The following is a 27,340-nucleotide window of genomic DNA, read 5'->3' on the forward strand; positions in this document are numbered from 1 at the left end:
TGGGCCGAACTGTTCGCCTGGCGAACCTCTCTGAGCCTCTTACTACTTTCAGGTCGCAATGACCCGGAGTAGTACGCCTGCGCTGCTCGGCGGAGCGCGTCCTAGGTCGCGCTCCTGTTGCCGGGCACTCTCTGCGCATGCGCGTTACGTCGTTCATGACGTCACGCATATGCGCAGAGAGTGCCCGGCAACAGGAGCGCGATCTAGGACGCGCTCCGCCGGGCAGCGCAGGCGTACTACTCCGGGTCATTGTGACCCGGAAGTAGTAAGAGGCCCATGGATTTAGAGATGTTCACCGGCGAACGGTTCGGGAACCGTTCGCCACATCTCTACAGGTGACACGCCGACTTGCATGCATGGACACCGGAAGCTGCTAAGTGCTGCAGGAAGGCTGCTAGATGTTGCTGGAGGCTTGGTAAGTATTTTAAAAGCATCCAACCTGCCGAAAACTAAGTCCCCATTCTCACTCAGGCATGCTGGTTAGTTGAGACTTCCACTTGCGTGAGTTCTGGATAACGGGAACTTTGTTGTTTTCAGAAATAGTGACATAGTTTGAAAAAATACATTTGTCTGTCAGGTCCAACTAGAAAATTCAAATAAATAAGATATCCTCCCTCTTTAGAGTGTTACCCAAACTTTGATAACATGTTTGATATGTGACTTGGGAGATCTTACCTGGAGGGCTAGGCCTCCGAAGGAGAGCAGTGCAGGCACCCCTATCAATTGTACCTCGTTAGTGGGAAGCCTGTGGAAAGTGCAGAGGCTTCCTGGATCCTTCTCCAGGCCACCGAAGCTTGGCTGTGAAGACATCCACACACGGCATGCCCAGTTGTGCACAGATAAAAAAACCCTGTGCACCAGCGCTACTTCTACTCTCAAATGCCCAGTGCGAATGTGCCTGTTGCTTGTTGTGCAGCATCAATTGCTATGTATAGAATGCTTGGAGGGCCCAAAGGAAAACTCGCACTGGGGACCATAGCTCCTTAGCTACACCACTGGTTCTCTCCATTCTCTCCTCTCACTGTGTGATGCTCCTAGTAAGTCCCTTATCCCTCTTCATAGCAGTAGAACACATTGCTAGCCTGAAGGTTAGTGACACGTCTGTACAGCCTTGGTCCTGCAATGGCAACATGCTTCAAAGACTAGTGTGAGGCAGAGACAAGGGGGAAGGTTAGAGTGAGGGAGAGGTGGAGGATGGAGTCGGCCGCAGCATAACTGTTAGCAACATACCAATCTTCCTGTTGTGTGATAAAAAAAACGAGACTTTGTAAGAATTTCTGACCTCAACCACTCCTCTGCCTCACACTAACCTTATCACTGGCCTCTACTAACTTTATCCCTGGCCTCTGTCTCACACTAACCTCTTACTACTGTAGCAGTGGTGACCCGCTAATGGAATAATAATAATAATAAACTCAAACATTCCCATGTACAACTTATATTCAATCTCCAATGAGTTCTGGGTCACCATGAGCTTTCTGGTTAGTCTGTACCTCTTATATTCAATCTATTTAATATGTTCCAAGTTTATGAAGTTTACATAGCTATACAGTTAGCCCCCTTTCTCTATAGATTCAATGCTTCCCATGAGGCCCCACACGCTATAGTAGTTCATGCAGGTGGCTGTTGTTAGCCCCGCCCCGGCACCATATAGCTGCATAGCAGCAACAAGGTATATGTCCCATTCCCTACCGTTACAGCGAGCGTACCTCATGATTAGTACCCTGCGCGTGCGCGGTTTTCCTTTGTGTGACGTAATGCGCAGTGTGCGCGCTTCGTGTGGGAACGCGCGAGGCAAAATGGCGGCGGCCACAGGAGAGGAAAGCTGAGGTGAGAACGTTGAAAATGTCTTGTTTTTAGCGACGTACCCATCTGTCGTTGTGCCCGACGGTATCGGCTGGTCCCTGGCGCCCCCCCGAAGCCTCCTTCTGATGAATGATGTGGGAAAAACAAAGCGAATAGCATCTTCATTGTGTGAAAACGTGTGGTGAATGCTGGAACAATAAGGTGCTCTGCCACTGACGGTATGCTGCCTGTAGGGATATGGCCTGTGCGGCGGCTGGCAAGGCCTCGGCTATTCCTGCATTGCTCATATTCTCTATGGGTAGTATAGTTTTAGGTTATAGGTCTGTCAATTGTTTATCGTGTTCAGGACAAAAGCTCCAGATATCTCTGTAGAATTAAATATGGCTAAGCTTATGTAAAGTTCTAACATTTCCTTACTATGGGATCCCTCGTTTTAGTTCCTAACTTTGGAAATCATGTTGATCTGTTACACAATCATGTTGTCTTTATTGTTTTATGTGATTGTTACCTCTGTCCTGCACTACTTCCTGTGTTTGAGCTGTATACAGGATATAAACACTTGATAATAAAGTAATGTAATAAGGGGTATGATGTAATCTTTCGTTGTCCAAGTGCCCCAGCACTGCCAGAACCTGGTATTTTTTTTTTTTTTTTTTTTTTTTTTTTTTTTTGCCAGGGATATATCATCCCTTATTGTGGTTGGTCTCACTCCCCTGCTATTCAGAGGTCATCCCAAGCTGACATGCAGCACACTCACATCAATGAACACAACAACCCCAGGACATACCCGCTAGTAACAAGCTTTCCCAAGATCATGATGTCCAAGCCATCACCTCAGCAATGTATTGATCAGGGTGTGCTGCTACAGTCATAACTGCCTTGCAAATCCGGAAGGGTGAGAAGAGGTAGAGTACCCTGAAGTATTCAGGGCTGTGGAGTGGGAGTCGGAGCAATTTTGGGTGCTCGGAGTTGAGAAAAAATGCACCGACTCCGACTGAATTTAAACTGTAATTAAAATAGAAAATATGATAAAATGTTTTATTTCTCAGATCATAGTCATCATAAATACTTTATATATACAGTAATAGCTGTGCTAAGTCCACAAAAATGAAATAAACCAATCAAAATTAGTTACTTGTGCTGCAGTCCCCGTATTTTTAAAGTCAGATATACATATCTGTGACTGTATATATGATTTGTACACAGGAATCTTTTGTATATACTTGACATCTATGCTGTAAGAATAAAGCCTGATGTGTAGCTGTGTCACTAATAGAGATGGTCAATGAGATGGAAATAATTCTGCGCTGATGCTGGTTTATGCAAATGTATGCACTCTCTTTGCTCATGAAATCAAATAATTTGATATGTTAAAATTTGGTTTGGTGGCTACCAGGAGAAATGCGCAATATAAATGTCATTTGTCTATACTCTACATATGCACTCCCCACAGAGCTGCAGAGAATTCACTGAGAATGTTGTGCACATTGAACACAGAGGTGTTGTCTATCGCCCATAAACCTGGTTCAGATTGTGCATGAAGAATGTGTAATAGAGGAAGAATCGCCTCATTCCCCTGCAGAGTACCTGCACATCACTCTTACGTGTACCCACAGTCACATTGCCTAGGGCCTGATAGATGTTCTTTGTTCCGGTCTGTACCTTTTACAAGTACTCTTACCAAGGACTAGTTTTAGTTTGACTAAAGGGAATAAATATGTCAGTCTACATATCCTTCTCACTTCAGTTGTCTTTTAAAATTCCTAAGCGTTGGCAGTTAAGAGATTAATTTTATGTTACATACTTTCAATCAACAAGATTGTAATATACAAATTAGAGGAGTCTGAGTCGGTGGAATCCAAAACTGAGGAGTCTGAGTTGGTGGATTTTTGTACCGACTCCACTGCCCTGGAAGTATTATAGTCTTGTATAAGCAAACTTAAAGCAAACCTGTAAAAACAAAATATGAAAATTAGATGCTTCAGTAGAGGAAAGGGTTTGTGTGATCCAGAGTCTCCTCCACTGCTGTGCGGCAGAACCCTCTTAAGTGCTAGTCTACTTTAGGTGACCCAGCAGGAAACCTCATAGGGTAGTTGGGTGGACATCTCCATCTCAAACTGCAAGGTTTCCAATAGGTTGTAGTAAACTACGCCCACTATTTGGCTAATCACAACGCTTTGGGCTGTAAGACTGTACTGTTTGGAGAACTGTTCCCTGTGGCGTGAGCTTTCCTGCTGGGTCCCCTAAAGTAGACTATTTCCCTACACAACTGCACTCCTGTCTGTGTATGAGCACAGTTGCGTTACACAGGTGGAATGACAGCCTGTGTAGTAGCACAAAGGAAAAAGCCGTGTACTACTGCATAAGTGCAGGCCACCCTTGTGCCTTAGTGTGGCTATGCTGTTACATGGACAGAAGCGTGGTTGTACAAACATAGGACAAGCTATCTCATGTGCTTTTTTTTTTTTTTTTTTTTTTTTTTTTTTTTTCTTTCCCCTCACAGATGGCATCCCATGGTTCCATTCCACTTTTAAGCAGACCTTTTAAAGGAATTGTCAGCCAAAATATGCTGTGCCATGATATATTTACCTGGGGCTTCCTCCAGCCCCTTGCAGCTGACATGTCCCTTGCAGCATCACCGCTCACAGGTGCCGGGATCCCCACTGGTGCAGAGGCCGAGCTCCTCTACTGCACCTGTGCAAGCGCAGCTGTCAATCAAGTCCACGTTGCAGTGTACTGCACAGTAGTTCTGCACCTGTGCAGTACACTGCAGACAAGTGGAATTAACAGAGGCGCAGTAAGGATGACCTCGAGGTCGGCCTTTGCACTGGTGGGTACCCCGGGCCGGCGGCTGCGAGCGGAGATGCTGCGAGGGACAGATTAGCTGTAAGGGACTGGAGGAACCTCCAAGTAAATATAGCATGGGGCAGCATATTTTGGCTGACCATTCCTTTAAACCCAACTAAAGCCTAAACTGAACAAGCAAATTCTTAAACCAGTGAACTTGAATTATGCTGGGAATACACCATGAGTTTTTTTTTCGGCAGATAGATGGCTCGATGGATAATTTCCAACAGATCCAATCTGATTTCTATCTTTTTTTAAATCGATTTTCTTATAGAAGTGAACAGAAATTAATCAGAACGTAAATCTGCCCAAAGAAAAAAAAAAATCATTGTGTAGTCCCAGCTTTGTAGACCCATTTTGTAGTCCAAAGGTACAGTGGCTTGCAAAAGTATTCGGCCCCCTTGAAGTTTTCCACATTTTGTCATATTACTGCCACAAACATGCATCAATTTTAATGGAATTCCACGTGAAAGACCAATACAAAGTGGTGTACACGTGAGAAGTGGAACGAAAATCATACATGATTCCTAACATTTTTTACAAATCAATAACTGCAAAGTGGGGTGTGCGTAATTATTCAGCCCTCTTTGGTCTGAGTGCAGTCAGTTGCCCATAGACATTGTCTGATGGGTGCTAATGACTAAATAGAGTGCACCTGTGTGTAATCTAATGTCAGTACAAATACAGCTGCTCTGTGACGGCCTCAGAGGTTGTCTAAGTGAATATTGGGAGCAACAACACCATGAAGCCTAAAGAACACACCAGGCAGGTCAGGGATAAAGTTACTGAGAAATTTAAAGCAAGCTTAGACTACAAAAAAGATTTCCAAAGCCTTGAACATCCCACGGAGCACTGTTCAAGCGATCATTCAGAAATGGAAGGAGTATGGCACAACTGTAAACCTACCAAGACAAGGCCGTGTACCTAAACTGACAGGCCGAACAAGGAGAGTGCTGATCAGAAATGCAGTCAAGAGGCCCGTGGTAACTCTGGACGAGCTGCAGAGATCTACAGCTCAGGTGGGGGAATCTGCCCATAGGACAACTATTAGTCATGCACTGCACAAAGTTGGCTCTTATGGAACAGTGAAAAGAAGAAAGCCATTGTTAACAGAAAAGCATAAGAAGTCCCGTTTGCAGTTTGCCACAAGCCATGTGGGGGACTCAGCAAACATGTGGAAGAAGGTGCTCTGGTCAGATGAGACCAAAATGGAACTTTTTGGCCAAAATGCAAAACACTGTGTGGCAGAAAACTAACACTGCACATGACTCTGAACACACCATCCCCACTGTCAAATATGGTGGTGGCAGCATCATGCTCTGGGGTTGCTTCACTTCAGCAGGGACAGGGAAGCTGGTCAAAGTTGATGGGAAGATGGATGGAGCCAAATATAGGGCAATCTTGGAAGAAAACCTCTTGGAGTCTGCAAAAGACTTGAGACTAGAGCGGAGGTTCACCTTCCAGGAGGACAACGACCCTAAAGATAAAGCCAGGGCAACAATGGAATGGTTTAAAACAAAACCTATCCATGTGTTAGGCCCAGTGCACCCCGAGCGGTTTTTCGAGCGATCCGCCGGCCGCATCCGCCTATAAAAACGCTTGGCTAATGTATTGCAATGGGATGGTGCACACCGGCGGTTTGAGGTTTTTGCCAAGCCGCAAACGCGCCTCCTGCTGCGCTTTGCGGTTTGCTAAAAAACCTCAAACCGCCGGTGTGCACCACACATTGAAATACAATAGCCAAGCGTTTTCACTGGCTGATGCGGCTGGTGGATCGCATACAAAATCCGCTTGGTGTGCACCCGACCAAATATCTGCTCTCTGCTCCCAAAACCGCTAGCGTTTTTACGATCTGCTAGCGGTTTTGGTGTGCACTGGGCCTTAGAATGGCCCAGTCAAAGTCCAGATCTAAATCCAATCGAGAATCTGTGGCAAGATCTGAAAACTGCTGTTCACAAACGCTGTCCATCTAATCTGACTGAGCTGGAGCTGTTTTGCAAAGAAGAATGGGCAAGGGTTTCAGTCTCTAGATGTGCAAAGCTGGTAGAGACTTACCCTAAAAAGACTGGCAGCTGTAATTGCAGCAAAAGGTGGTTCTACAAAGTATTGACTCAGGGGGCTGAATAATTACGCACACCCCACTTTGCAGTTATTGATTTGTAAAAAAAAATGTTTGGAATAATGTATGATTTTCATTCCACTTCTCACGTGTACACCACTTTGTATTGGTCTTTCACATGGAATTCCAATAAAATTGATTCATGTTTGTGGCAGTAATGTGACAAAATGTGGAAAACTTCAAGGGGGCCGAATACTTTTGCAAGCCACTGTATCACCTTTGAAACTGAACTATTCAAATGTCTGGCTTGTTTGCTCTTAGCTGATTGAGGTCTTGCAATTGTTCACCGCATCTGTTATGTACAACTTGTCTCCTCATCCACACAAATGTTTTTTATAGTATTATGCTAGCTACACACGATGCAATTTTCTGACAGTTTTACTGTCAGATTGACTATTTCTACATGTCAGATTTGATTTCAGATCGATTTTCCATAGAAGTGAATGGAAAATCAATCGGAAATCAGATCGGACATGTTGGAAATAGTGGATCTGACTGTAAATCTGTCAGAAAATTGCATTGTGTGTACCTAGCAGCATAGAGATATGCAGAGAAATGTAGTCTGGCATCTAGTGTTCTTTTTTTTTTTTCCTTGGGGTGTCAAATCTGATTGACCTGTCCAACTGAATCCAGAGGAGAGGAACCAAGCTGTACCTTAGTAGTAAGCTAATTTAGCCCATGTTACAGGTACTTCCCGTTTGCTCCCATATTCTGTTTTTTATTAATTTATCAGATTAGTGATTATGTTGGTGTTTTGTTTTTTATTTATTTTGTACTAGAATTTTTTTTTAATTCTTTGGTTTATTACAGTGTATATTTTTATTCACCCTAGGTGATTTTGACTGTGGTACTATTTTACATAGTTTTGTCAATTGCAATAGTTAAATGCCAGATTAATTTTGCTTATCAGTTCTTTATGCTAGGGAAGTCATTTCATCTTAGTGGACTTTGTTGAGCAGGAAGTGTCCATAAAACTAAATAATTATTAACATAAACCAAAGTTTACTTCACTTGATCTCATCTGTGTTATGTTCTGTGTGCCTACATAATATTGTTTCACTAATGCACTTTGCCAACACAGTTAGCCAGAGCTGTGCTTTGTTTTTGTCTTGGTAACTGTCATCTGCAAATTATGAAAATTACATGTATCTTTGTTAGGGGTTGTACAGAGCAGCAGCTATTGCCAATGGCTGCCAGACTAGTGGAAGTCAGGACTATTGCACAACAATGTAAAATTTAAATAAATACATAAAACATTTTCTCAGAGTAAAATGCACTCCAAATTACCTTTTTACCTATGTTGCTGTCACTTATAGTAGGTAGTAAAAAGCAGACATTTGTCAGATTTTGGACTAGTCCATCTCCTCATGGGGATTTTCCGTATTTATTTTTACAAAGGCACAGTGTAAATAGGATCTACACAAAAAATGATGGCCAGCCTGGCATCTCATTTGCACTCTATTCTGGCAGTTGGACTGAGCAACTGCAGTTCAGTAAGTAGCATAACTTCATTCTACCTGCCTTTGGGTGGAAGTAATTTACTCTTCCCTTCCCTTGCTCCATCATATTCAGCTACTGTGGAAGCAGCTATCTTATATAACATGATGTATCCAGTTCAGTCAGTAAGTAGCATTGTATTGTTTTCAGATAAGACTGAAACATTGCAGGCAATCTTTGTGCCTTGTCTTTTCTCCTGCATTTCAGGGCTGTGGAGTCGGGGCAATTTTGGGTGCCTGGAGTCGGGAAAAAATGCACCGACTCCCAATGAATTTAAACTGTAATTAAAATAGAATTTTTTTTTCATATTTGCTATTTCTCAGATAATAGTCATCATAAATAATTTATACATACAGTAATAGCTGTGCTTAGTCCACAAAAATGAAATAAACCAATCAAAATGAGTTACTTGTGCTGCTTCAATAAAGCAGTCCCCGTATTTTTAAAGTCAGATATACACATCTGATTGTGACTGTATGTGTGATGTGTACACAGGAATCTCTTATATATGTTACGGCCAGAACCCGAAGTTTGGCCACTTCTAGTTCTGGCCGGCCACTTCGGGTTCTGGCCGGCCAATTCGCGAAGTGCCCGCTGCGCTGCGGCCAATGTTAGAAACGGATCGTTTAACTCTGATATGAATGTATCTTCTGGCCGCAGCGCAGCGGCCAAACGTATTAATTTGTTGCAATTTTAAGCCGGCGGCAATGTAACGATTCAAGCCGCCGGCTTTTTCATCTGCCTCATCTCTCTCCCTCTCTGTCTTATGGGCAGCCGGGCGGGGACACGCGTGTCCCTCCGGAGTCGTTCGTCGCGGCAGGGAAGCCTGCCGTTCTTGCAGAGCGGGTGCTGGCAGAAGCAATGTCTGCAGCCTCCCCGCTCTGCTGCCCCTGCTGCGACGAACGACTCCCGGGGGGACTCGCGTGTCCCCCCCCCCCCCCCGCCGGCTGCCCATAAGAAAGAGAGGGAGAGAGATGAGGCAGATGAAAAAGCCGGCGGCTTGAATCGTTACATTGCCGCCGGCTAAAAATTGCAACAAATTAATACGTTTGGCCGCTGCGCTGCGGCCAGAAGATACATTCATATCAGAGTTAAACGATCCGTTTCTAACATTGGCCGCAGCGCAGCGGGCACTTCGCGAATTGGCCGGCCAGAACCCGAAGTGGCCGGCCAGAACTAGAAGTGGCCAAACTTCGGGTTCTGGCCGTAACATATATACTAAATAACATCTATGCTGTAAGTATAAAGCCTGATGTGTAGCCGTGTCACTAATAGACGGTCAATGAGATGGAAATAATTCTGCGTTGATTCTGATTTATGCAAATGTACTCTTTGCACATGAAATCAAATAATTTGATATGTTAAAATTTGGTTTGGTGACTACAAATTAAATGGTACCTGAGAAGGAGGAAAATAAAAGTTTTATACATACCTGGGGCTTCTTCCAGCCCCCCTTCAGGCTAATCAGTCCCTCACTGTCCACCTCCACCACCTGGATCTTCTGCTATGAGTCCTGGTTATTCAGCCAGTCAGAGCAGTCTGGCTACGTGCCGCTTCCACAGCCAGGAGCGTTCTGCACCTAGGCAATAGTCCTGCGCAGGTGTAGTACACTCCCGGCGGAGGAGTGTGTGCATGCGCACTACGCCAGACTGGCTCAAGTACCTGGACTCATAGCAGAAGATCCAGGTGGCGGAGGAGGACAGCGAGGGACTGATTAGCCTGAAGGGGGCTGGAGGAAGCCCCAGGTAAGTATACAACTTTAATTTCATCTGTCTCAGGTTTACTTTGTTACACAGTAGTACTCTACATATGCACTGCCCATAGAGCTGCAGGGAATCCACTGAGAATGTTGTGCACATTGAACACAGAGGTGTTGTCTATCACCCATAAACCTGGTTCAGATTGTGCATGAAGACTGTGTAATAGAGGAAGAATCTCCTTATTCCCCTGCAGAGTACCTGCACATCACTCTTACATGTACCCACAGTTACATTGCCTAGGGCCTGATAGATGTTCTTTGTTCCGGTATGTACCTTTTCAAGTACTCTTACCAAGGACTAGTTTTAGTCTATGACTAAAGGGAATAAAATATGGCAGCCTCCATATCCCTCTCACTTCAGTTGTGTTTTAAAATTCCTAAGCGTTGGCAGTTAAGAGACAAATTTCATGTTAAATACTTTCAATCAACAAGATTGTAATATGCAAATTAGAGGAGTCTGAGTCGAGGAGTCGGTGGAATCCTAAACCGAGGAGTCGGAGTCGGTGGATTTTTGTACCGACTCCACAGCCCTGCTGCATTTACAGATAATTGAGCAATTTGCAGTCTGGAGAGCTCAGTGGCCTCTGGCTCAGAGACTGATAAGACTGCAGGAAAAAAATAAAACCTTGAACCTTCTCTGGCATGATGTCTCATCCCCCCCCCCCTCTTTTTTTTATTTTTTTTATTTTTTAACTTTTAACTGACATATTTGGGGATATTTCATTCGTTTTTTTTTTCTCTACAGGATTCACATGCTGTAAAGCTGGCCATATACTTATAGATTGCCTCCCGATGTATTAAAATTATAGACCTCTCTCTGAAAAGAATCAATTCAGGAAGGATTTGGTTCTTCCCACACAAAGCACATTTTTTTTTTTCCCCAGTCATTTTCAGCAGAGAATCTATTGCAAATCGATCAAAGTGCAGTGTTGCACTGTTTGATGCAGTGCAACGCTATGGGCCATCAATCTACCACCCCTACTGCTCAGCTACCAGTCAACTTAGATCTTCCATTTTGTCCAATCGATGGGTTTTAGTCAAAATTGACCAAAGGTCGATTGATCAGACATTTTTGGGGAATTGATCCCCGCTTGGGGGAACCTCTGCTTATAAACAGTGCAGAAAACTGCGCTGCCTAATACAGATGGACATTGAGCTGCTAATAATTCCTGATTGCATTGACATGTAATGGAGATTGTATACAGCCTGAAATTGGTCCAATCCAAACTGAATGGAAATGTATTTAACATGCACCTATCTCTTGAACAGTTCCAAAAATGTATTCCATTCCTCAGCCAAAAGTAAACAGTGTTGACATATACAGAAAGGGATCGGACACGCATGTGAGCAAGCGCCCGAGCGGCGTGAAATGACAGTAGTGCCGTCCAATCTTCCCCTGGTCACCCCTCCCTCCTTCACCGCAACGACTTTCAGCATACAGGTTTGACGATTCTTTCTGTATATGTCAACACTGTTTACTTTTGGCTGGGGAATGGAATACATTTTTGGAACTGTTCAAGAGATAGGTGCACGGTATCCTCCTTTTTACATGTACTAAATTCGTTGTGGTGCTCTGCACTAATGATTACTTGTTGCACATCTCGAAGTTCTTCCTGCAAGCCTCACAGAAGTGGTTTATTTAATGTCAAGGTGAAGATACCTTTTACTGCATGTGACGCAAGCGCCCTCTGAGCAAGGCCATTAACCCCCAGGTTCAAGCATTTGAGTGCCAGACCTTAAGTCCTTCTGCTATAGTGTACTGGAAATGTATTTAACCTTTTAGCAACCACATAAAGTAAAACTTTATTTGGCTGCATGGCCGCATTTGTCCTACCACTGGCTAAGTGTGCCTCTCCCACCCTGGCAAGCCATGTGGGCTATGCAGAGAGGGCGACTGAGCTGTTGTTATAGTTATCTATCCAGATGGTTGGATTGGCTTCTTCTCTCTCCCATCACGGTGGCGATGTAATCCTGACATGTCTTCTGGGTTCCAATCATATTTGATCACATGATATGATACAGTACAGACCAAAAGTTTGGACACACCTTCTCATTCAAAGAGTTTTCTTTATTTTCATGACTATGAACATTGTAGATTCACACTGAAGGCATCCAAACTATGAATTAACACATGTGGAAGTATAGTACATAACCAAAAAGTGTGAGACAACTGAAAATATGTCATATTCTAGGTTCTACAAAGTAGCCACCTTTTGCTTTGATTTCTGCTTTGCACACTCTTGGCATTCTCTTGATGAGCTTCAAGAGGTAGTCACCTGAAATGGTCTTCCAACAGTCTTGAAGGAGTTCCCAGAGATGCTTAGCACTTGTTGGCCCTTTTGCCTTCACTCTGTGGTCCAGCTCACCCCAAACCATCTCGATTGGGTTCAGGTCTGGTGACTGTGGAGGCCAGGCCATCTGGCGCAGCACCCCATCACTCTTCTTCCTGGTAAAATAGCCCTTACACAGCCTGGAGGTGTGTTTGGGGTTATTGTCCTGTTGAAAAATAAATGATGGTCCAACCAGGGCTGTGGAGTCGGTCCAAAAATCCACCGACTCCGACTCCTCAGTTTAGGATTCCACGACTCCGACTCCTCTAATTTGCATATTACAATTTTGTTGATTAAAAGTATGTAACATGAAATTCGTCTCTTAACTGCCAACGCTTAGGAATTTTACAAGACAACTGAAGTGAGAAGGATATGTAGACTACTATATTTATTCCCTTTAGACTAAAACTAGTCCTTGGTAAGAGTACTTGTAAAAAGGTACAAACCGGAACAAAGAACATCTATCAGGCCCTAGGCAATGTAAGTGTGGGTACATGTAAGAATGATGTGCAGGTACTCTGCAGGGGAATGAGGAGATTGTAAACGGACAACACCTCTGTGTTCAATGTGCACAGCATTCTCAGTGGATTCCCTGTAGCTCTGTGGGGAGTGCATATGTAGAGTATAGTACTACTGTGTAACAAAGTAAACCTGAGACAGATGAAATTAAAGTTTTATACATACCTGGGGCTTCCTCCAGCTGCCTTCAGGATAATCAGTCCCTCGTTGTCCTCCTCCACCACCTGGATCTTCTGCTATGAGTCCAGGTACTTGAGCCAGTCAGGCGTAGTGCGCATGCACACACTCCGCCGCCAGGAGCATACTACACCTGTGCAGCACTATTGCGCAGGTGCAGAATGCTCCTGGCTGTGGGAGCGGCATGCGGCCGGACAGCGCTGACTGGCTGAATTACCAGGACTCATAGCAGAAGATCCGGGTGGTGGAGGACAGCGAGGCACTGATTAGCCTGAAGGGGGCTGGAGGAAGCCCCAGGTATGTATAAAACTTTACTTTTCATCCGTCTCAGTTACCCTTTAATTTGTAGTCACCAAACCAAATTTTAATAACACATCAAATTATTTGATTTCATCAGCAAAGGGAGTGCATACATTTGCATAAATCAGCATCAATGCAGAATTATTTCCATCTCGTTGACCATCTCTATTAGTGACACAGCTACACATCAGGCTTTATTCTTACAGCATAGATGTTATTTAGTATATATAAGAGATTCCTGTGTACACATCATATATACAGTCACAATCAGATATGTATATCTGACCTTAAAAATACGGGGACTGCTTTATTGAAGCAGCACAAGTAACTAATTTTGATTGGTTTGTTTTATTTTTGTGGACTAAGCATAGCTATTACTGTATATATACATTATTTTTAATGACTATTATCTGAGAAATAGAACATTTTATCATATTTTCTATTTTAATTACAGTTACAAATTCATTAGGAGTCGGAGTCGGTGCATTTTTTCCCGACTCCGACTCCAGGCACCCAAAATTGCCCGACTCCACGACTCCGACTCCACGACTCCGACTCCACAGCCCTGGGTCCAACTAAAAGCAAACCGGATGGAATAGCATGCCACTTATTAAACCTGACAGGGCACACCTGTGAAGTGAAAACTATTTCAGGTGAATACCTCTTGAAGCTCATCAAGAGTGTGCAAAGCAGTAATCAAAGTAAAAGGTGGCTACGTTGAAGAACCTAGAATGACATATTTTCAGTTGTTTCACACTTTTTGGTTATGTACTATACTTCCACATATTAATTCATAGTTTGGATGCCTTCAGTGTGAATCTATACAATATTCATAGTCATGAAAATAAAGAAAACTCTTTGAATGAGGTGTGTCCAAACCTTTGGTCTGTACTGTATGTGATGGGGATTCAGGGAATGGTGTCAGCGTTTTAGCGCCACTCATGTGATCAAGAACCAAAAGACATGTAGAAAGTTCAGCACAGCTGCCGATCCAGTTGTCCAGACAGGTAACTTTAACAGCTCTCTGCATCATATAAAACAACTCGTGCAGGGCTGTTAAAAGGTGAATTTGTACCATTTAAGAAAAACATGTAAAATTAATGTAAATAGTGGTGGCTATTTGGGGGGGGGGTTTACAAGCATTATCTTCCATCATTGGCCTGAACACTAGCCCCCCCCACCTGTATGCACTCCATCTCATCCATCTAAAACTGCAGCTGGGGCAGTTTCAAGTGTCTGCAGGCACTTTCAACTGTGACACCTACAGCTCTAGATGGACAAGTTTGTATAGCACATACAGATGATGGGCTAGAGAGCAGTCCCCCCCCCCCCCCCCAAGGGGAAGTAATGCTTCCCTCTGCACCACACACACACACACGAAGGCCCGTTCCACTTTCCCTGTTTTATCATACTCGCTAACCCCAAAATTCAGGTGCAATGTAAGGTTTGTGTCAGCCCCTGTCCCCTTGTAGCAGTCAAGGAGATGAGTGACACTTAGGTCAGGCTGCTGTGATGATGCAATGGTTCTCTTCCAGAAGACACGGGAGTGCCTGCCAGAGGTATTAGTAGGGTGGTGTGCATATGTTTGGGTTTTTGTTTTGTTTTTTGAGAGGAAGGGGGTTCTAAATAGATGAAGAGTAAAAAGAACTCCACCATTTGCTAGAAGACTAGCTGATAAATCTTTACCCGCAGTGTGCATTCATTTAATTCAGTTTAAACAAGATGCAGAGTTGGAATAGAACAGTTGCAGGCATTTGCCTTCTATGACAGATTGGCTCCTAGTTTTGTACATGCTGTAAATGCGTTTCAGTCAAAGCTGAAAATGGATTAATAGTTCACCCTCAGTCTTGCACTTGCTTATACATACCAAGTTAATGTGAATATATACAAACTTTAGTGTAACAATACTGGATGAAAGTGTGCTGATTGCTTTTGTGAGGAAGCTGTGAATAGCACCGGAGGAAGTACTGTGGGAGAAAAATAACTGCTTGGACAACAGGGAATGTGTGAGGGTGAGGCATCTTCTCACTCAGACCAGCAACTGCTGGAGGAAAATTAGTCTTTAGGGCCCGTTCAGATCACAAATGCGGATGGCCATGCGTGCGGAACGCAACGCGTACGAACGCACGCCATCCGCGTTTGTGCGCGTTGCGTGGCTGATCCCATCACTGAAAAGTGAATGAGACAGCCACGCGTTTTGACAAAATCTGCGTGCATGCTGTACGCAGATTTTGTGCTGTCCCATTCACTTTTCAGTGAATGGGACACAGGTCCGGAACGCATGCAGTGTGAACATCAGACAGTGCACTCTATGCACTGTATGATGTCGTGCGTCTGCCTCCTGCACGCATTTCCAAAACACGGCTGGAAACGCGTGCAGTCTGAACGGGCTCTAACTGTGCCCATCCTCCTGCATGGTCATACCTTCAACAAATCAGGAATTGAATGTAAATGAAGCAGTTGATAAAAGAAAGCTAAGCATGGCATATATATTCAGTGTTCTCCCCAGAATTTTTTTCCAGCCGGGTGGCATGAAAAAGTAGCCGGGTGGCACGAAAAAGTAGCCGGGTGGGTCGAGATGAAAATGCAGGGCAACTCTGCTTACAGCATAGGAGGAGGTGAGGAGGTGAGCCGATGACAGCCGGGTGGTCACCAAATCTAGCCGGGTGGAGCACCCGGCTAAAAGAGCCTGGGGAGAACACTGTATATTATCCTCCAATAAGTGTTGTTTTAAAGACCTATTTTTTTTTTTCAACTTGAGGGAATTCAGATGCAAATGTACCATTGCATGGTTTATACATTTATTTTAATAGCTTTGGGACCTCATTATTGTCTTCTGGATTTTCTAGTGATAAACTTCTTCAGAAGAGGCAGGTGTTGCACCTTATGCTTCGCAATGCAAGCTGCTATTTGGCGCAGTGGCATGATACTGAAAATTCCTGGAGAAAATGCATATGATATGAAAGCTTTTTCAGGTGAAGGTAAGAAGAAAGGTATAGATTTGTTATACTACTTTTGTTCGTAAACTCCCCAGTAATAATTTGATCAGTCACAGCATTTACACCTTTGATATGTGAAAAGCATAACATTGATTATCTAATTACAATGGCACCTGTAAAGGGGAGGTATAGAACATGCAGCAAGTCAAATGTCAGTTCTTAAAGCGGATCTGAGATGAAAAACTAACTATAACAAGTAAATTGTCTATCTTATCTAAAGTTTAGTTTACACCAAATCTATCTGCAAACAGCTTCAACAGTTTATGATTATTTATTCCTGTGATACAATGAGAGCGGCCATGTTCTGTTTGTCAAACAACACACAGGCAAGCTGCTGTGTATCTCCAGCCCTCAGCCTGTGAAAACTTCACTCCCCTCTCCTCCTTTTCCCCTCTGCCTCTGAAATCTCTGGCTAGTAACCTCCTTCTCCTCCTGTCCAGACTGAGCCCCCATAAGCCCTTGCTACTAAGACTGAGAGTGCCAAGGCTCTCTGGAGAAGCTGTGGGCAAGGCTTGTTTAGTTTATAGGGAATTAGAGTATTAAAACAAAAAAAAAAGGTATTTGGCTTGAGGAATGCCTTATAAACTATATGAAAAGAACACAATTATGCAATGAGTGAATGTTCATCTCAAATCCACTTTAAGGGCTCAAACCCACTAGAGCGATTTTCTGAGCGTTTAGGGAGCGATTCAAACCGCTAGTAATTTTTCTAAACGCTCAGCTAATGTTAATGGATGGGCCAAATTCCACTGGAGCGATTGCGATTACCAAATTGCAAAATGCAGGACATGCAGCATTTTTAGCGTTACCGTTTCTGCAATGTAAAGTATATAAACGCTGGCATAATCGCTTATCAAAACCTACACAGAGCGATTTTGCTAGCGTTTTACATTACTGCACACTGTAACAAAATTAAAATTAATTGAAAAGACCAATCAGAATTAAAAACGCTAATCGCTACACAACCGCTGGGAAATTGGTTACTTTTTAAAATTGCTACCTAAAACGCTCATGAAATAGCTTACAAACTGCTCATACAAAACGCTAGCGATTGCGATTAGTGATAGCGTTTTGTAGTGGGTTCCAGGCCTCAAGGTGCTATGTAAAGATTTGAGCGACAAGTTCCAAATTGTGATGGTTAGATGATTGGACCAGAACATCTCCATATTGCTCTGAGGAGTTTTCCTGGCATGCAGAGGCTCATACAGACCAAAGGTAGACCGAGGAAAGCGGACTCTCAACAAGGTCATGAAAGCCCAATGCTTATTGATTGTAGGGAATTAATGTCTTATTCAGTACTACAGAAAAGCAACTGTAGTACAAATTGATGAAAAACTTGAAGGACCATTGAAGTGAGTAGAATATGGAGGCTGCTATTAAATAATACCAGTTGCCTTGCAGCCCTACTGATCTATTTGGCTGCAGTAGTGTAATCGCTAAAGAAACAAGCATGCAGACAAGGGGGCACAGCCAAGAAGAAAGCTTTATGCCATCAGAAAGAGCAATCGCTTGATTGGTTCCTTCCGGTACTGTAGACGCGACACAAGACTTGTTTAACCACCCTGGCGTTCTATTAAGATCGCCAGGGCGGCTGCGGGAGGGTTTTTGTTTTTTTTATGAAAAAAAACCTATTTCATGCAGCCAACTGAAAGTTGGCTGCATGAAAGCCCACTAGAGGGCGCTCCGGATGCGTTCTTCTGATCACCTCCGGCGACCAGAAGTAACAAGGAAGGCTGCAATGAGCAGCCTTCCTTGTTTCGCTTACCTCGTCGCCATGGCGACGAGCGGAGTGACGTCATGGACGTCCTGACGTCAGCCGCCTCCGATTCAGCCCTTAGCGCTGGCCGGAACTGTTTGTTCCGGCTACGCTGGGCTCAGGCGGCTGGGGGGACCCTCTTTCGCCGCTGCACGCGGCGGATCGTCGCGCTGCGGCGGCGATCAGGTAGCACACGCGGCTGGCAAAGTCGAATGCAAATCGGCCCAGCAGGGCCTGAGCGCCAGCCTCCGGCGGTAATGGACGAGCTGAGCTCGTCCATTCCGCCCGGCTGGTTAACCCTCTCAAAGATAGTAAGGGGGCATGGCCCAGACTGCTTATACAGCACTAGGCCAAAGGAGGTCAGCAGCCCAAGAGGAAGCGGCAGGAAGATGTAAACACTTTTCCAGTACATTACAATATAATTCACGATATATTAGGCTTTATCTAACTTTAGATGATTCCTGGGGATAGGGTTGAGGTATAAATAGTAATATGTTGAAAGCCATGCTTTAAGTTATTACGTTTGAAATAACCATTATGCTGGGAATACACAGTTCGTTTCTGCTCTCGATCGTTTTTGCTGCTTGATTCTGCAGTCTATTCTCTTATCTTCCGCTCGTTTTTCTTATCTTTATCCATTCACTTCCATCAGAAAACAAGCAGCCAAAGAATCAAAAGGGAGATCGGACATGTGGAAAATTATCTATCGAACCATTTAATCAGCTAAAAAACGAACCGTGTATTCCCAGCATTAGACCAATGTGCAGATCAGCATCATATGATTAGTATGATAAATGGCTTTCCCTTTAGTAACTTCAAAATGATTTTAGGATTTCCAAATAGTAGACAAATGTTTAGAACAACTTTCAGCCCTCTGCAGCTGTCCTGTGCATGGATCCTCCTGTCCCCAGCCACCAGCTAGTTTCCATTCGCCGATAGGCCTGACGATGCGTAGTCTTCGCGTTCCTGTCCGCAATAGCGATATTGCGGTCAGGAGCGCGAAGGAGACGTGTGGCCAGGCCTGTGCAGGCGCAGTGAGCCTGTCGGATGAAAATGAAAGTAGCTGCCGGCGTGGGACAGGAGGATCCGCAATTGACTTTGAGTGCACGGGACAACTGCAGGGGGCTAGTAGAAGCCCCGGGTGAGTAAAACTGATTTTTTTTTGTTTGTTTGTTAGGTTTAAGGATGCCTTTAACCACTTAAGGACCAGACTATGTTTTGCAGATCTGTGCTGCGTGGGCTCTTTGGCCCACAGCACAGATAAGGATTGACGCAGAACGATCAGACCTCTCCCCCCCCCTCGACCCCCTTTTTCCCCACTAGGGGGATGTCCTGCTGGGGGGGGGGGTCTGATCACCGCCGCTCTGTGTGGCCGAGCGGGGGCTCCTCAAAGCCCCCCTCCGCAGCGACTTCCAGCCTCCCTCTCCTTCCCTCCCTCCCCTCCTTCCCATAGGCGGCACAGGCCGGCAATCCGTCCTGCACCGCCTCTGATAGGCTTCAGTCTATCAGATGCCGGCGATCCCCGACCAATCAGAGGCCGGGGATCGCCGATCTCCTTTACCGTATGATGTAAACACCGGTGATTTCTTCCCCACGTGTTTACATTTAGCCTGCGTGCCGCGATCGGAGGCTCGCAGGCTGTTCACGGAGACACCCTCCGTGAACTGATATGGAACGGCCGCTCGACATGGAAACACCACTTTGACCTGCCGACGCCTATCGGTGTTAGGCGGTCGTTAAGTGGTTAAGTCAAAATGGCTTTCAAAGCACCTTGTTTGGATTCTCTTCCCCAGTAGCTTCCTGCAGCTTACACTTCCAGAACTAAAAGTTATAGTCAGTCCAGAGCTCTGCCTGTGTCCCACCTCCTTGCAGTCTGAACACCATGATTACATTGCATGGGGAGAAAAAGAACTCCATGATCATGCTGAGCCAATCAGCAACCTTATGGAGCCTGTGTTTAAAGCTTTCAGCTGCATTGCTTCTTGTCACATTTATTTAAAAAGGGCAACATTTCACATTCTACTAAAGAAGCTACCAGGTAGCATAATTGTACCTGGATTTGAGCTTTAAGGTGACCTGATGACAATATTTGTATTAAATGTAGTGCGTTTCTATGGAGCACATTGACTTTATTAGTTAGTGTCAACCATGTTCTCATCCTCATTAGCACAGTTATGTATTCTCTGGTGTCAAGCTACAGGGGCAAAAAAAAAACTCACATAATCCAGGATCCTCTTCTTGAGCTAGGACATTTTAAATATTTTATGTAATAGGGAGGTACTGGAAGGGGTGTGGCAACAAAACAGCAAAGTTAATCAACCTCTGCACACTCTCATGCAAATTCTTTCACACAACTCATGCAGGAACCAACACAGAGGACGTTAGGATATGTGCTCTTAATCCCTAGATAGGCTTGACGAATCCTTGCATGTTTGTGCTATGTGTGTTACAGGGCCATAGTTATGACACCTACTAACACTGGGAACCTCTGTGTGGTGTATGTGACTACGCAAGAGACTTTATTCTTGTAATGAGGACCCCCCCAGCTTTTAACTTAGCTGTAGGGATAGCATTGGTTCCTGTATGAGTTGTGTGAAATAAAAATAATTTGCATGAGAAGTTGCATGTGAGAGTACGGATGGTTAATTGACTTTGCTCTTTTATTTGCCACACCCCCCTCTAGCACCTTCCTATTACATATTCAAATATTTAAATGTTCCAACTGGAGATGAGGAGTCTGGATTCTGTGTTATTTCTTGTATTTGATCCTTATGGCTAGGATTTTATTCAGTGCTCTCCCTCTTTTCCCCTGTCAGTGACCATTGTTAGCATGCACACAGTTTATGCTGTTGTGTGCATGGTACGTATGGATGTATTTTGGTAGATCCTTTGGGGGATTAGTTTAATGCACTATCAGTCCCAGTAGAGGACATTGGGATAGGTACTCCTAATCACTAGATGGGCTTGACGCACTGAATGTTTGCATGTTTGTACTATGCGTGTTACAGGGCCAGAGTTAGGACACATACTAATAAGGGGCACCTCTATACTGTGTTTGTGATTAGGCAAGAGACTTTATTCTTGTAATAAATACCCCAGCTTTTCACTAAGCTTCATACAAAGGTGGCTATCAGCAAGGTCTCCAGAGCTTGACCTGAGTGTGGTGGTTGCCGCTGTCCATCTCTGCCCACACTGTGACATCACTCCTTACTCGCCTTCCCTTCACCAATGCAATGAGACTAGTGAGGGGAAGGTGGCGAGGAGTGACTAGGGTTGCAACGGTATGAAAATCCACGGTATGATAACCGTCAAAAAAAATACCACGGTATTACGGTATACGGTATTACGCAATTATTCTTATTACAATTACCCTTATAAAATGAGAACAGGTCAAAGTTGAACAAACTCTTTGTTAAACCCTTAATCTCTTGTCATGCTTGAAATATTTACTCTTCTAAATGTCAAAAAAACCAACAATACCAAAAGTAAATCTCAATCCATAATTGCCAATAGAGCAATTTGATATTTTGTTGGCTGTCACTCTCCCCGTGTCACATGACTGCCCATGGCAGAGCAGGCAGATAATAAGGCCATTGGAAAGCACAGTAGGTTAATATGTCTGCTTCCATGAATCAGGAAGTAGAAACTGTGCAGATTTATTTTAGGATTTGTATCAGCTGCAACAAAGAAAGAAATTGCTGTTGCATATCTTTTTGAGCAGAGAGGACGTTTTGAGTTCAGTTTTACTTTAAAAATGCTGGTGGTGCGTTTCACTATACATCTTAAAGTGTACCAGAGACGAAGCATAGTGAAAGTTTTTTTATACATACCATGCCGCCATCCTCAGCCTTTTTCTGGACGCGACTGGCTGAAGTTACGGGACTCAGTACCAGCGATAGAAAAGGCTGAGGATGGCGGCGAGGGAGGGATCTGTGCGCATGATGGGGCTGGAGGAAGCCCCAGGTATGTATAAAAAAACTTTCACTATGCTGCATCTCTGGTTTCCTTTAAAGGATACCAGAGCTGAAAAATATAATGCAAATGGGGGGAGCGGACATGTATTAAGTGCAGTCCTGGGCTGAGCCGCAGCAGAGGATTTCTTTACAAAGTAGGGGGACAGAGGAGAACAGGGGGGAGCAGTGGGCATGAGGACTCATCATGACACATCACACAGACATCAGGCAGACAACAAACACACACATACAGATACATCACACAGATACATGCATCAGGCAGACATCACTCAGACATCACACACACATATACATCAGGCAGACACACATATCAGGCAGACACATCACACACATGCCATAAATATACACACTGGCTGCATTCAAACACTGCACCTCTCCCACAGCAGCGCTGCTTATCTGCCGTCATAGCTTCAACTCCTACACGTGCAGTCAGTGTGTCTTTCTCTCTCTCCTTCTCCGGGGCGGGCGGCAGTGTTCATTTTCATGGGGGAGGAGCGCTGGCCATTCCTTTGAACACTGATCTTTATCAGTGTTAAGCTCAACTCTGCAGTCGGGGGAGGAAGGAGACTGCGTGCATCGAGCGGGAGGGAGAACGGGCTGTAGCCTTTTCTCATTTAGTGTAGTTATTTTTTGAATCGCCTGGTGTCTCCCCCCTCTGCTCTTGTGGTACAGTCCACAATTAAAAAAAAAAAACACAAGCAGATACATTGCAGGGGGAAAAAGATCTCTGTGTGCGCTCCAGCCGCGTCATCACAGGACGCGCTTCACCACCCAGAGTCTGCTGCACACATGTTGGCAAGCCTCCCGCAATGTAAACTAGCTTTGGGAGCTTGCCGAGGGAGACGGAGAGCAGGACAATGCCGGAGCGGTGGATGCGGAAATGCAGCCTAAACCGGTATTTCCTAAAAGTGCACGGTACGGTTATCATGCATTGTAAAACCGTGATATACCGTAATACCGTTAAATCGCGGCAACCCTAGGAGTGACATGACAAGGTGGGTGGAGTGGGATAGTAGGGTGCAGCCATCACATCCAGGTAAAGCTTTTCCGATTTTGTGCTGATGGTTGTCTTTGCGCGGAGCTTGGTGCCAAGGAATACTCTTCTGTACTAACAGGGATAAGTATGTGGATGGTGCTGACTGGAAGTGTAGTCAGTTGCTACATGGGGATGTGCTTAGTTTATCCTCATGACTATATTTCAGAAAAGCAAATACTGAACTGTTTGAGAAATGATGATGCATGCTATGGTATTGTTTTGTCTAATAATGGTTCATGTTTTTTCCCAATCAGTAAATGTGAAGATGGTGAGCAGCCAGCCCAAGTACGACCTGATAAAGGAAGTGGGCCGTGGCAGCTATGGAGTGGTGTATGAGGCCTTAGTTCGCAGGACTTGCCAACGAGTGGCAGTAAAAAAAATCCGCTGTCAAGCACCAGAAAACGTTGAGTTGGCACTGCGAGAATTCTGGGCACTAAGCAGCATCCAGGGTCAACATCCTAATGTAATTCACTTGGAAGAGTGTGTCCTGCAGAGAGATGGAACAGTTCAACGCATGTTACATGGATCCAGTTCAGCACTTTACCTTCCGGTGAGGAGGAGGAAGAGGGGGGGGATAAGTGAATAGATGAGCACAAAATGAAATTCATGAACACTTAATATTGCTTGTGTTAAGGGAGTGACTCCTGTTCTGCCCTGTGTTGGTTTTAAAATACCCATACTGATTAGATTTTTTTTGTTTGTTTTTTGTATTTAACTTCTCTGCACTTTCTTGGGTAATACAATACAGCCAAGGTAACAATATTTCTTGAGTAAATTGGCCCCAAAAGAGCTCTGCCATTTCCAGTGTTCTCCCCAGTGGTTTTTTTTTTTTTTTTTTTTACACCAGCCGGGTGGCATGAAAAAGTAGCCGGGTTGGGTTAGATGGGAGAATGCAGGGCCGGGGCTTCTCTTACTGCGTGGGAGAAGGATGAGAATGTGAGCCAATGACAGCCACGTGCTCACCAAAATGCCCATATGCATTAAGATGGACCAAAAGCGATCTTCATGATCTAGTTTGCATTAGCTGAGCTTCATGATCACATGGTGGATAATAAAATGGTTAACTGTGTTACAGATTGGGTTGTTTTGATTTGGTACTGCATCTCTTCATTCTTCATTCAGAGGATGATGCATATTGACCTCTCCATGTACAAGAAAATTAGGTCTAGATCAGTCTACTCTTGAAGGTACTTTGCATATGTACTTGCATACTTAAGTGTTCATAAGTTTCAGTCTCATCATCATGAGTCCAGTTGTGCCATGCGCTCAACGAAATTATAAAAATTGCATTCAGTAAACATGTAATTGGTGGTATATTTTATGCAAATGTACTTAAAGGTTTTTGCATGACTATGGCTGCCAGATTGATGTTACTTTAAATCTTCAGTGTTCTTTGCATGCAATATTGGTTTAATTTCTCAATTTCATTAAAAAATTTTTTTTTTTTCCTTGAAGTTGGTGGAAACCTCTCTGAAAGGCAAGATTGCCTTTGACCCACGCAGCACCTATTGTCTGTGGTTTGTGATGGATTTTTGTGATGGAGGAGACATGAATGAGTATATCTTAACGAGAAGACCAAGCCGTCGAACAAACACCAGTTTCATGCTGCAACTAAGTAGTGCACTTGCATTTCTTCACAAGAATCAGATTATACACCGTGACCTAAAGCCTGACAATATACTAGTGTGCAAAGCACGGGATGGAATAGATGAACCAACCCTGAAGGTTGCTGATTTTGGACTGAGCAAAGTATGCTCCACCTCTGGGTTGAACCCCGAAGAACCTGCCAGCGTCAACAAAAGCTTTTTATCTACTGCTTGTGGCACTGATTTCTACATGGCACCTGAAGTGTGGGAGGGTCATTATACAGCAAAGGCAGATATTTTTGCTTTAGGAGTGATACTGTGGGCCATGCTTGAACGTTTAACTATCATGGACAGTCACACCAAAAAAATATTGCTTGGTGGTTATGTGCAGAGAGGTGCGCAAACAGTTCCAGTGGGAGCTGCACTACTTGATAATCCCAAAATGGAAATTCCTATTCCCATCAAGAAAAAAACCTTGAATCGGCACATGAAACAATTATTGCTGCAGATGCTGTCTGCTAACCCTCAGGAGCGCCCCGATGCCTTTCAGCTTGAACTGCGTCTCATTCAGATTGCCTTCAGAGACTATACCTGGGAAACGTGACATCCAGTAAATACTGCCGAGTAGAATTACATGAACTGGGATTTGCAGGGCAGCTTGAAAGGAAGTAGATTTTTACAAAAAAAAAAAAAAGAAATTGCCAACCTAGTTATTACAGTACAATGTTTGTACTTGTAGAAAGTAAGTAAATGTTAGTGTGTTATATGCCCCATTCCTTACCCTTCCTTAGATATTACATTTTGTCACATAGCAAACCTAATTTGGCAATAGTTACCATGAATGGGGTAACACAGACCACATAGTTTTGAAGTGGAACTTCTAGTTAAAGCTTCTAACGTTTGGATAGTGGAGAAGGTTTAGAACCTTTATCAGGTTTTGTTGCTGTTTCCATGTTTGTTAGTCCTCTCCCTTACTTGTCTTAGAGCATCCAGGCCATTGTGAAGTTTGTCAGTCTGGAATGCATTCTCTACAGTATACATAGGAATAAACTGTAAGGGCTGAAGACAGTTCCCACTCCCTCAGTGCATTCCCTATCCTTTTTTGAGAATAGGATACTGTGCATCACTGGGAGTGTTAATGGTGGAAAGTGTTCCCACTTGGGACACTTAGTAGCAACACAACATGTCAGCGGTTCTAACCCTTCACCTTGCTACCCAAAATAAAAAAAGGTTTGCAGTTCCATCCTCTTTCAAGATGTCCGCTCCATTTTCAGTTTCCCGTAAGGTTTCATATCTCCACCTGGGCTGCTAACCTATTCACTATCCCATGGGTATTAGATTAGAAGTTTAATATTGCACATTCCAGTGGGATTACTGGACTTTCCAAAGAATGTATGTGATCAACTGCTGCTGTGTGCTTTGTGTGTGGGTTCTTTTGAATGTGTATTTATTAATACATAAAGATGCATGTCTCCAGTTGTCACTTAGGATGGCTCTTCGATCAGTTTAGTTATTGTTCAAAAGGCTGCTTCTTTTCATTGTCATGGCTTTTATTAAGATACACTATAACCTCCGAGAAAACCACAGTGATCCTCCGTCATATGCTCATATCTGATCTGCAGCAGGATGAAAGGGGGTCAGCATATGTAGTCCTGACTTTTTATCAGGAGTTTTCTTGCACCTTGGTGTTCTTCCAGTTTTTTTGGCTTCTAGCATAAACTTGGGAAATTTAATTGTATATTGATGTTTGAGTTTCCATCATAAAGTAATTCAGTGAGTAAAGTTATTGTTTGTTTACAGCTCATTCCCATATATACATCTGGGCAAGATATTGGTCCCTTGAATGAAATATACAGACCTATCAACTTAGCCCTAACATTTAACAATACAAGAAAAGCTACATACACACTTTAGCTGTTCATTGGCTTAAACTATTGTTCCTCATTGGTACAGCTGGAAATCTGAAGTTTGTACAGGGGTTTCCCTCCTTGAGATTTGTCTCAAGGGATTTCTCTTGTCCATCCACCTACTGCTCTTCAGAGGGTCTTCTTGCAACATGGTGCCTCTCACATCCGTCCCCCTCTGCAGCTTGATTGAATTGAACAGGGAAATGATAAATGCACGTTTCCTTAAAGGGGACCTGAGGTGTGTTATATGAAGACTGCCATATTTATTTACTTTTAAAAAATGCACGTTTCCTGGCTGTCCCTCTGATCCTCTGCCTCTAATACTTTTATCCACAGACCCTGAACAAGCATGCAGATTAGGTGATTCTGACTAAAGTCTGACTGGATTAGTCCCATGCTTGTTTCAGGGGTGTGTTCTAGACACTACTGATGCCAGAAGGAGTATAGGACTGCCAGGCAACTGGTATTGTTTACAAGAAAATAAATATGGAAGCATCCATATCACCCTCACCTCAGATTCACTTTAAACAATAAAAGTGATGTTTTTTTTTTGACAGCCCCTTGTCTCTAGCATTGAACAAGAGCAATTTGCAAAGGAGAGGCAATGATTTGTTGTGCCCTGTTTGCTGATTGTACTCCTGTATTACAGTACATGAGGACTGGTGTAGCTTATATTGGTGGGCGCTACAATACCAGTCTTTAGAGTCAAAATGTGAAATTGGCTTGGG

The 27,340-nt window shown here is 43.9% G+C and overlaps 1 protein-coding gene across 2 annotated transcripts; it reads left to right on the forward strand.

Annotated features, from left to right (window-relative positions):
* Window positions 1–1,735: 1,735 nt before the first annotated feature.
* Window positions 1,736–26,487, forward strand: PDIK1L (PDLIM1 interacting kinase 1 like). 2 transcript variants are annotated; one of them, XM_068269204.1, is made up of 4 exons: window positions 1,736–1,830; window positions 16,204–16,335; window positions 23,374–23,669; window positions 24,575–26,487. In XM_068269204.1, exons 2-4 carry the CDS (start codon window positions 16,251–16,253, stop codon window positions 25,307–25,309), a joined length of 1,116 nt encoding a protein of 371 aa, XP_068125305.1. In that variant the 5' UTR covers window positions 1,736–1,830; window positions 16,204–16,250; the 3' UTR covers window positions 25,310–26,487. The 2 variants fall into 2 exon arrangements, with proteins under 2 accessions (XP_068125305.1, XP_068125306.1); XM_068269205.1 differs by lacking the exon at window positions 1,736–1,830 and adding an exon at window positions 1,857–2,024.
* The last annotated feature ends 853 nt before the right edge of the window (window positions 26,488–27,340 follow it).

The sequence above is a fragment of the Hyperolius riggenbachi genome, chromosome 2 (genome assembly GCF_040937935.1).
Source record: "Hyperolius riggenbachi isolate aHypRig1 chromosome 2, aHypRig1.pri, whole genome shotgun sequence".
NCBI lineage: Eukaryota > Metazoa > Chordata > Amphibia > Anura > Hyperoliidae > Hyperolius > Hyperolius riggenbachi.

Coding starts and splice junctions, on each gene's coding strand:
- PDIK1L (XM_068269204.1), top strand. CDS start 16,251: ATGCAAGCTGCTATTTGGCGCAGTGGCATGATACTGAAAATTCCTGGA. Junction 16,336..23,373: donor GAAAGCTTTTTCAGGTGAAG/GTAAGAAGAAAG, acceptor TTTCCCAATCAG/TAAATGTGAAGATGGTGAGC. Junction 23,670..24,574: donor GTTCAGCACTTTACCTTCCG/GTGAGGAGGAGG, acceptor TTTTCCTTGAAG/TTGGTGGAAACCTCTCTGAA.